The sequence below is a fragment of the Cibotium barometz genome, chromosome 27 (genome assembly GCF_041138505.1).
Source record: "Cibotium barometz isolate CiBa-2024 chromosome 27, ASM4113850v1, whole genome shotgun sequence".
Classification (NCBI taxonomy): domain Eukaryota; kingdom Viridiplantae; phylum Streptophyta; class Polypodiopsida; order Cyatheales; family Cibotiaceae; genus Cibotium; species Cibotium barometz.
Window position 1 is genome coordinate 24,038,083 of NC_141072.1, and position 10,355 is coordinate 24,048,437.

The 10,355-nt window shown below is 42.8% G+C and overlaps 1 protein-coding gene across 1 annotated transcript; it reads left to right on the plus strand.

The window, feature by feature from the left end:
• Positions 1–8,281: 8,281 nt before the first annotated feature.
• On the plus strand, positions 8,282–9,507 carry LOC147623201 (universal stress protein PHOS34-like). Its single transcript, XM_086821748.1, has 3 exons — positions 8,282–8,296; positions 8,376–8,848; positions 9,201–9,507. Exons 1-3 carry the CDS (start codon positions 8,282–8,284, stop codon positions 9,505–9,507), a joined length of 795 nt encoding a protein of 264 aa, XP_086677874.1.
• The last annotated feature ends 848 nt before the right edge of the window (positions 9,508–10,355 follow it).

Consider the following 10,355-nt stretch of genomic DNA (forward strand, 5'->3'; position numbering starts at 1 on the left):
TCTGTTTGCTGCAGGAGGAGGTGCGACAAAAGCAACTACTGGTGGTCGTCAAGATCTATTGGGGTGATGCAAGGGAGAAGATATGTGATGCTGTAGTTGATCTGCCCTTGGATTGCATTGTGATGGGGAGTAGAGGCCTTGGAACACTGAAAAGAGCACTTCTTGGTAGTGTGAGCAACTATGTTGTGAGCAATACCCCTTGCGTGAGAATCCAAATGACAATAGCAGACGTATACGCAAGGTGGTGGCTTGCGTGGCAAAAAACACGATGGATTTTTTTTAAAAAAAGGGGAATATCCGAATAATAAGGAGGCGCAAGCGTATTTTTTAATTTGGGAAAATGCGATTTCTGGGCTGCAAAAGCGAAGGAAGCCCGATTCTCTTGCGGGAAAGAAATGGGGAAAAAACCAGAAACGCAGAGAAGAGGGGGGGGATATGCAGAAACGAGGGGGAGGAAATACCAGAGTTTGGATTTTTGCAGAATATCTTGTTTTGTGAAGACAACTTCTGTTCAAGCCTTGTAGGAGTTTGAATTACAGAGGAAATCAAGCTGCATCTAGTGATACACTTCCTGAAATTTTTGAAAAATGAAGGGAACCGCTGCCGAATTCATGCAAAGGACGACTGGCTGAAGCCTTGGAGAGATGCCTGGGTAATTGTGTAGAAGCTGAGGCTGCCGTTTATGATAATAAGCTGTTGGCGTCGACTGAAGCTGAGGAGTCGCTTGCATCAACCAGAGGAGCTAAGGTGGTCGTGAAGTTGGCAAAGGATGATTATCAGAAAGCTGCAGTTTTTCGCCATCCTTCTTTTGTCGCTATTGGTGATATCAAAGAGGTAAAGACTCCTTTAGCAATTTTGGCGGCAGAAATAGCCCATAAGAGGCACATCAAAAAAATTGTAGAATGGTTTTGGAGATTTACTTTAGAAGTGTTGGTGCTATGGATATGGTGGAGGCTGATGCATGCTAGCTGGGAGACCGTCCTTATCCATGAATACAAATACAAAGTAAATTTATTCTATCTTCGGATGTACATAACCTATAACATCAATGTATAAAGGAGGAGATTGACAATCCTTGAGGATATCACTTGTTGGGACTTAATGAGTAGGCTATGATGCATTGATGGATTAAAGTTGTTAATCAAGCATGATGCTACCCAATAAACATATGTATCGAAGCTGCTCCATTGATGCTCTTATGGGTTGTATTAAGTCCCTTGCCTTACAAGGGGAGGTGCTCTTTTTTTTATGTACATGGTGAGTGGTTATTTTAGTTTGGATAAAGGAAGGTTTTTAAATCTACAGAGGCGAGAGAGAGTGAAGCCCTGGGTTCTGCAGATAGACGAGAAAGTTATAACCTTGGATTTTGGTTTGAGCCATGATGCTTATGATGGTTTTTGGTACAACTCATATGTTTTGCTGAGATTTGGTATGTAAATATTATGGTTCCATCCTCTGCTGGTGATTTCCCTTGAAGAGTTATATGTTTTGTTTCCTTGCTGGGATTTGAAGCTACTCTCACAGCCAGAAATCTCGCACTTTCCCAGCGATACCACCCATGTTCCGACAGACTTGGTGAACCCGACGTGAAACTGCTGGGGTGAGAGTGTGGTGAAATATACAGGGAAGCTATGGCTGAGAATCCTGAGGGACAGGGGGTTCATTTTGACCCCGGGGTTATGCAAATGTTTCAGATGTTTACTATGTATATGCAACAGCAGCAAGCTGCTGAGAGGGGGCAAATTTCCACGACTAAAGCACTGCAGTCAATTGTGAAAAAGGTGGATCAATTTGATGGTAAGGACATCACAAAGTACCTACGCAATTACACAAAGGAAATGGAGCTAAACAGGGTGACTGAGGAGGATATGGTTCGAAGCTTTGAGCTGGTATGTGTTCCTGAAATAAGAGAGCGCATAAGAGGATTACAGGCAACACATGGTGGCAGAAATTGGGAGGAGTTCAAGCTTGCTTTGAAGGATGATTATTTCATGGAGGATTCCGAGCGGGTGACCAAACGAACTTTCTTGGAATGGGTCACAAAACCCAAAATGGGAATTTCTGCCCACAGAGTTGCTAAGAGAGTTTAAGAAGCTGTCAAGGATTGAGTGCACAACCTTGGATAGGGAAAAAACAGAGCTCTTCTTACAAGCAGCCGGGAAAGATCTCCAAGAAAAACTGGAAATTCTCCTTGAGGATAAGAATACACAGTAGGGGCTAAAGAATGATTGGAATGATGTCGAGGATGCGGTCACCATGCTAGCAAAGCGGCAGCGAAGGAGGGATAAAATGGTGATGAGCTCGGTAACTCCTATAACTGCTGTTACCCCCCTGAGAATCTACCAAAACCAGCTGCTGCAATCCCAAAGGTAGAAGGGACGATGGATGAGCTTATTAAGGGCATGCGAGACCTAAAACTGAAGATGTCCAGGATTGAGGAAAAAGAGCTACCATTAGGGCAGGCTTCTATGCAAAGGCCTCAAAGCAAAGAAAGGTTTACATTCAGATGTATATGGTGTGATGACCCAGAACATGCAAAGAAAGACTGTGCTAGCTATAAGGAAGCCCTCAGAAATCAACTTGTGTTTTTCAAAGACAGGAAAATCCACCTTACAGAGACTGGTCTTCCATTAAGCACAAACTTTGGAAAAGGAGGGATGAAAAAGCTGGTTGAAGACATGGTCGCTGGACATGCCATCTCTATGGTTGAGGCAGCAACCTATAGGTTAAAGGTTGGTCAATCAAAGCAGGAATCTGAGAATGATGAAGATTATGAGAATGAAGATTTTTGGCCATCAACAATGGAGCTAATTGCATCAAAGAAGGTGTCTAAACAGGCTTTGCATGAGGCAGGTGACTGTATACGTCTTGAGACTGGCTGGGAAGAGCCTGTGGATTCTTTATCTGTTCATGCTCCCTACATTGCAAAATGCCAGAATAATGAGGCACAGGTAGAGGAAAAGCGTAAGAGGGAAAATGAGGAAGGAGGGCCATCAAAAAGGGTCACCCGTGGTAGTGAAAAGAAGGATCCTGGGCCATCACATATGCCTCCGCTGCATAGCAGACCTCCACAAGAAGTATCAATGGAAGAAGTGCCAGCAAAAATGAAGCATGAGAAGGAGAAGGGTAAAGGGAAAAGTCCACTCTACAAGCTTCAATCTGATATTGAAGCCGCAAAACAGACCTCAAAAAGGTGCTTGAAGAGAGGATTCTAAACAGTAGGGTGGAATTTACACTAGGGGAAGGGATTGCAAAGAAAGAATTCCATGATGAGATAATTGATATTATACGAAGGAAAAGGCAGTCCATAATTGAATCTATTCCATCACAAGGGGAGACAAGCACTTCCAAGACTCATGGAGTACAGGTACAGCAAAAGGAAGAGAGAGAGAATGTGGTGGAATGTAATCACTCTGCTGAAGGGGCACGACAAGTGCGCTTTGTGGATGAGGATGATGAAAAAGAAGTTCTTACAAAGAGTCATTACTCCAGGAGCCATTGGGCAAGGGCCACCACTGAAACCCTTGTCAAGATAGGTGACTTGGAAGAGCCGTATGTCGCTCTAATCGATCATGGGTCTGAAATAAATCTTATGGCTAAAAATCTCTACAACAAATGTAAGTGGCCAATGGATGTAGATCATGGGTGGATGATTAAAGCAGCTAATAACTCATCTGGAGAGCTCTATGCAGTATGTCCAAATGTAAGGGTAACTATAGGGGATGTGAAAGATGATCAGAACTTCTTTGTTTAAGAAATGTCATCGTATCCCCTCATCCTTGGGCAACCCTACATTACAGCTGTGAGGATGGAAACAAAAGTTTTAGATGATGGCTCGACATATGCAAGAATAAGGAGTAAAGATGGTAAGAAAGCTATTCAGTTCTTGACAGTTTGCATTAACCATGAAAGGAACCGTGAGTCTCTTCGAGCATAGTCACTCCCAAAGATAAACAGAGAATTCATGAACTACCTACAGGGAGATGAGGGATTTTGGCCAGGTGCCATTGTAAAGCGGGATTCCAATGGTACAAAGGAAAATGAGTTCTCGCAGGACTCAATCAATGTAAATAACTTTTCAGTAAATTTTCAGGGATTTTCTAGCTATGGGTCACTGGTCTTTGTAAAAAGCAAGGATTTGAAGTGTGGCATGCGTCGACATGTACAAAATGAACAAAAAAGTCTTGAGCAGTGTGGTCTTTTGGAGAAGACTGAGTTTATTTCAGGGGTGCTTGATGAGGTGTCATTTGTGGATACTATGGGTGTACTTTTTGCTATGGAAAGAGCATGCTTACAGGGTGGAAATGAGATGATAGAGGTGTCATCTGTGAGGATGTATGATATAATCCGAGAATTTGAGGGGATGGAATGTAAAAACATGAATTGTGAGATGGATGCTCATGTTGATACAAAGTATAAAACGGTTGCAAAGAAGGTGAAACCAGCTGCCTTTCCCTTGCCACCACGAAGCAAGGAGAAAAAAGATGAAGCCTCTATGGAACCGAATCTCAGAGATCCGAAGAAAATTGGGCATAAGTTTACACAGGAAACCCTAAAAGAGCTGAAGATTGGTGAAAAGGATTTTCTGTTGCCAGTTGAAAAGAAATGCTTTGAGGAGATGCTTGTCAAACATGGGAAGGCCTTTGCTTTTCAACCGCATGAGATAGGCTGTGTTGATCCAAGCATAATAGCACCAATGGTGATCTTCACTGTTCCACATGTGCCCTGGAACCTGCGACTGATTCCAGTACCAAAGGCTCTCTTGCCAAAGCTGATGGAATTACTAAAAGAAAAGATCAGGATGGGAATTTTGGAGCCATCATGTGCTCCATACTCCAACAGATGGTTTACCGTGCCAAAGAAGAATGGAACATTGCGCTTCATTCAAGACATGCAACCTGTAAACAAGGTCACAATCAGGAATGTGGGAGCAGGTCCGATTGTGGACGAGTTTGCAGAAGCATTTACAGGAAAAGCTATATACTCTATGGGTGATCTGTATTCGGGATATGATCAATTCCAGCTAGATATACAAAGCAGGGACTTGACCACAATGAAAACTCCTTTGGGATTGGTAAGAATGTGTACCTTACCACAGGGAGCCACCAACTCAATGGCGCATATGATGAATGGAATGAATAAAGTCTTGCGAGACTTCATACCACAAATAACTATTCCTTTTCTGGATGATGTGCCAATAAAAGGCTGTGATGAGAAAAATAAAGATGGGGATTTGGATTCGAGGGGGTGCCGCAAGTTTGTGGCGAATCATATAAAAGATTGTGATATGATTCTATCCAGGCTTGAAGAGGTGAATCTTACTTTATCTAGATTGAAATCAGTGTTTGGGGTTGGAGAAGTGCTAATAGTGGGGCATCTTTGTAGTACTGATGGACGCCGACCTTGTCCAGCCAAGATAGATGCAATACAAAGAATGAAAGAGATATACATTAATGTTACAAAGCTAAGGAGATTTCTTGGGGCATGTGTCTTTTATGTTATATGGATCCCACATTATGCACATGTAGCAGATCCTCTTTATCAACTTTTGAGGAAGAATCAAAAATTTTTGTGGAGTACAGCACATATTAAAGCTATGCGGAAGCTGAAATATCTGCTCCAATCATCACCTACTCTAAGGAAGGCAGATTATGAGTGTGCCAGGCCTGTGATTGTTATAGTTGATACTAGTCCTACTGGGATAGGATGGGCAGTAGGACAAGATGATGAGGATGATCACAGGTATGTAATCAGATTTGGAGCAAAGGTATTAAGCATTCGTCAGCGAAATTATCCGCAGATCAAGAGGGAGTTATGGGGAATAGTCACTGCTCTAAAATGTGAAAAAGAATATCTTATTGGGGCATCTGTACTTGTGGAAACTGATTGCTTGCCACTCCTTGGGATGATTGCAAGCTGCACCACTCCAGATATAGCTATGCTTAGGTGGATTGCCTATATCAAGTCACTAAATCCTGAGTTTGAGCATATTGCAGGAAAAGATAACCCAGTTGCAGATATGCTATCAAGAGCCAGGTATGAAGATGAAGAAGGGATGATTAGTGACATTGATGATGTAGGTACAAAATTCTATACTACTGCATATGCGAAAAGGGACCATACTTGCTTATCAAATGCACTTGAGTCTTTTAGTGAGGAAATGTATGAAGGAGATTGGTGGTTGCTTATTGGTCAATACTTGAGTACTTTGACAAGACAAGAAAATTGGTCTGACTCAGAATTTAAGAGGATCCGCAGAAAAGCATATGGGTATTTTCTAAAGGATGGGTACCTGTGGAAGCATCCTAAGCAGAGGAATGCTATGCCACAGAGAGTCATATGTGATAAAGAGACTCAAGGGGAGCTCATGAAAGAATTCCATGAGAGTCTCTGGGCTGGACATCGAAGTGTGTGGGCCACCTTTACCAAAATAAAGGAAAGATATTGGTGGAAAGGAATGTACAAGGATATTTCCCAATATGTGGAAACATGCATGGTATGTCAAATGTACTCAAATGTGCGACATCGTGATGGCTTGCAACCAACCTACCGATCTGCCATGCACTACAAATGGGTAGTGGATCTAGTTACAATGCCTTTGGGAATTTGGCAGATGCGGTATATAGCACTTGCAAGAGAAGATTTGACAAATCACGTGGAAGGGCGTGCTCTTAGAACAAAGAGTACGAAAACAGTATGCAAATTTCTCTTGGAAGATGTGATTTGCCGGTATGGTTGTGTTGGGAAAATAACAGCTGACAGAGATGAGCTAGATGTTGAAGAAGCAAGGGAATTCTTCTCTAGAATTGGCATCAAATTGGCCCTAACATGTGCTTACAACCCTGAGGGCAATGGTAAAAGTGAGCGAGGACATCCTCCAATCATTAAAGCTTTGGCTAAGGCATGCAAAGGAAGAGTACGAGAGTGGCCAAGGCTGCTACCATATGCTTTGTGGGCTGACCGTACAACTCATAGCTCAGTGACAGGATACATGCCTGCAGAATTAATGTATGGTCAGAAGCCAGTAATGCCAGTTGAAGAAGTAGTTCCAACTTGGAATGTATTACCCTGGGTGGAAGAATTGAACATGGAAGACCTCCTTGCATTGCGAATAAGGTAGCTGGAGAGGAGGCCTAAAGATGTAGAGCTTGCTAAAGCTCGTTTGAAAGATGCAAGGTTGAAAAATAAAGAAAGATTTGATAGAAGACACAGACTCCGGCCAAAACCTATTGAAAAAGGTGATTGGGTCCTAATGTATGATAGTAGTCTTGACAACCAATTTACTGTGCAAAGGAAGTTTGCAAAAAGATGGTTTGGCCCATACATTGTCAAGCATGTGCATGGAAATGCCACGTATACCCTGTGTGAGCTTGATGGAACGGAGATAAAGAATCTTGTAGCAGGCAAAAGGATCAAGATGTTTAAAAGAAGGCATGACAGTGATCCTTTTGATTCACAGGAGACTCAGGATGAAAGACTTGACAGTGATAGTATGGATATGGTTGAAGAGGAAGAAGATGATCTTCCTGGTATCAAAATGCAAATCCAGATGCATGGGATTAAGTGCCATGACTTGAGTCATTATATGATGCCTAAGTACATATGTTCATATTGTAAATGAGGTTCAATAAGACGAGCTGAGACTGAGTCAGGTCTCAAAGCCTGTGTACATAACGGGTGTAGTAGGTGTTTTAACACTTGGATAGTGTGATGTTTTTAGTGGAGGAAAAGGGCAGTCTTTTGCTGTGCAGATGCATGCTTGAAGGCCAGGCAAACAGTGGAGAAATGTGTGAGTTTTTGTGAAGTGCACAGGCTGATAAGGAGCCATTTTGGAGGGCAGATAGCAGGAGCTGGGAGTGCCTATGTGATGAACTGAAGAGTTGTGGTCAGACATGCTATGAACAACTTCCTAGAAGGAAATTTTTGCAGAGGAGCTACAGTTTGAGATCTTTTTAGCACCCAAGGTGGGTACTTTTCATCCGGAATAGCTACAGATGATAGATGGCTAGTTTGAAGCGGCTTTTGTGTGCACATGATGAGCATGATGTGGTGAGACCCAGGTGTCTGGACATAGGTGGTCATATGGAATTCAAGGCCATGAAGTTGGATTGGTGATCGGGTGCGTGAGCGGTGAGATATGGACACACCAACTAGGGCACCTTTCATGATGTGCAGGAAAGAACTAGATTTTTTTGTAAGTGTTGAGTACGGGGATGGCAACTAGAACTTTTGCACACCTTGGACGGATGGCTTCTTGATGGAGTTTTTGTGCACAGAGGCTATGGAAGGTACTCGGGTATGTGGACAAGAGGGTGATCTAATTAGCTTGGCAACTGGAGCCTTGAGCAGAGGGCAACTGGCAGACAACAAGGCAGGTGGGCGTTGCCATGGACTTCTCTCTTGGGAGTAGGTATGCTTTGGAGTGGGCTCTCAAGAACATAGTGAAGGAAGGGGATCACCTCATGTTTGTGGTTGTCAACAAGAAACTAAATGAGATGGGCGAAATGCATCTGTGGGAAGACACCGGATCTCCTTTGATCCCGCTCGTGGACTTTGCATCACCTAGCATTGCAAGCAAGTATGGGGTTCCGCAGGATGGTGAGCTTCTCTGTTTGCTGCAGGAGGAGGCGCGACAAAAGCAACTACTGGTGGTCTTTAAGAACTATTGGGGTGATGCAAGGGAGAAGATATGTGATGCTGTAGTTGATCTGCCCTTGGATTGCATTGTGATGGGGAGTAGAGGCCTTGGAACACTGAAAAGAGCACTTCTTGGTAGTGTGAGCATCTATGTTGTGAGCAATACCCCTTGCGTGAGAATCCAAATGACAATAGCAGACGTATACACAAGGTGGTGGCTTGCGTGGCAAAAAACACGATGGATTTTTTTTTAAAAAAAGGGGAATATTCGAATAATAAGGACGCGCAAGCGTATTTTTTAATTTGGGAAAATGCGATTTTTGGGCTGCAAAAGCGAAGGAAGCCCGATTCTCTTGCGGGAAAGAAATGGGGAAAAAACCAGAAACGCAGAGAAGAGGGGGGGATATGTAGAAACGAGGGGGAGGAAAAACCAGAGTTTGGATTTTTGCAGAATATCTTGTTTTGTGAAGACAACTTCTGTTCAAGCCTTGTAGGAGTTTGAATTACAGAGGAAATCAAGCTGCATCTAGTGATACACTTCCTGAAATTTTTGAAAAATGAAGGGAACCGCTGCCGAATTCATGCAAAGGACGACTAGCTGAAGCCTTGGAGAGAAGCCTGGGTAATTGTGTAGAAGCTGAGGCTGCCGTTTATGATAATAAGCTGCTGGCGTCGACTGAAGCTGAGGAGTCGCTTGCATCAACCAGAGGAGCTAAGGTGGTCGTGAAGTTGGCAAAGGATGATTATCAGAAAGCTGCAGTTTTTCGCCATCCTTCTTTTGTCGCTATTGGTGATATCAAAGAGGTAAAGACTCCTTTAGCAATTTTGGCGGCAGAAATAGCCCATAAGAGGCACATCAGAAAATTGTAGAATGGTTTTGGAGATTTACTTTAGAAGTGTTGGTGCTATGGATATGGTGGAGGCTGATGCATGCTAGCTGGGAGACCGTCCTTATCCATGAATACAAATACAAAGTAAATTTGTTCTATCTTCGGATGTACATAACCTATAACATCAATGTATAAAGGAGGAGATTGACAATCCTTGAGGATATCACTTGTTGGGACTTAATGAGTAGGATCTATGATGCATTGATGGATTAAAGTTGTTAATCAAGCATGATGCTACCCAGTAAACATATGTATCGACAGTTTGGCAGCTGCTCCATTGATGCTCTTATGGGTTGTATTAAGTCCCTCGCCTTACAAGGGGAGGTGCTCCTTTTTTTGTGTACATGGTGAGTGGTTACTTTAGTTTGGATAAAGGAAGGTTCGTAAATCTACAGAGGTGAGAGAGAGTGAAGCCCTGGGTTCTGCAGACAGACGAGAAAGTTATAACCTTGGATTTTGGTTTGAGCCATGATGCTTATGATGGTTTTTGGTACAACTCATATGTTTTGCTGATATTTGGTATGTAAATATTATGGTTCCATCCTCTGCTGGTGATTTCCCTTGAAGAGTTATATGTTTTGTTTCCTTGCTGGGATTTGAAGCTACTCTCACAGCCAGAAGTCTCGCACTTTCCCAGCGATACCACCCACGTTCCGACAACGCGTAAACCGGACTTCACGTGGGATTAAATTTTGATTTTTTTTTAAATTACCACGTGAACTTCTTTTTCACGTCGTGAAATACTCTTCACGTGTGAACCGGACTTCTTGTGAAATTTAATTTTGATATATATATATATATACATATTTACCGCGTGAACTTTTGTTT

Bases quoted from the DNA above. Each gene is read 5' to 3' on its own strand.
- LOC147623201 (XM_086821748.1), top strand. The intron at 8,849-9,200 runs GTGGTGGCTTGC...TGAAAAATGAAG, and splicing joins ATAGCAGACGTATACACAAG to GGAACCGCTGCCGAATTCAT.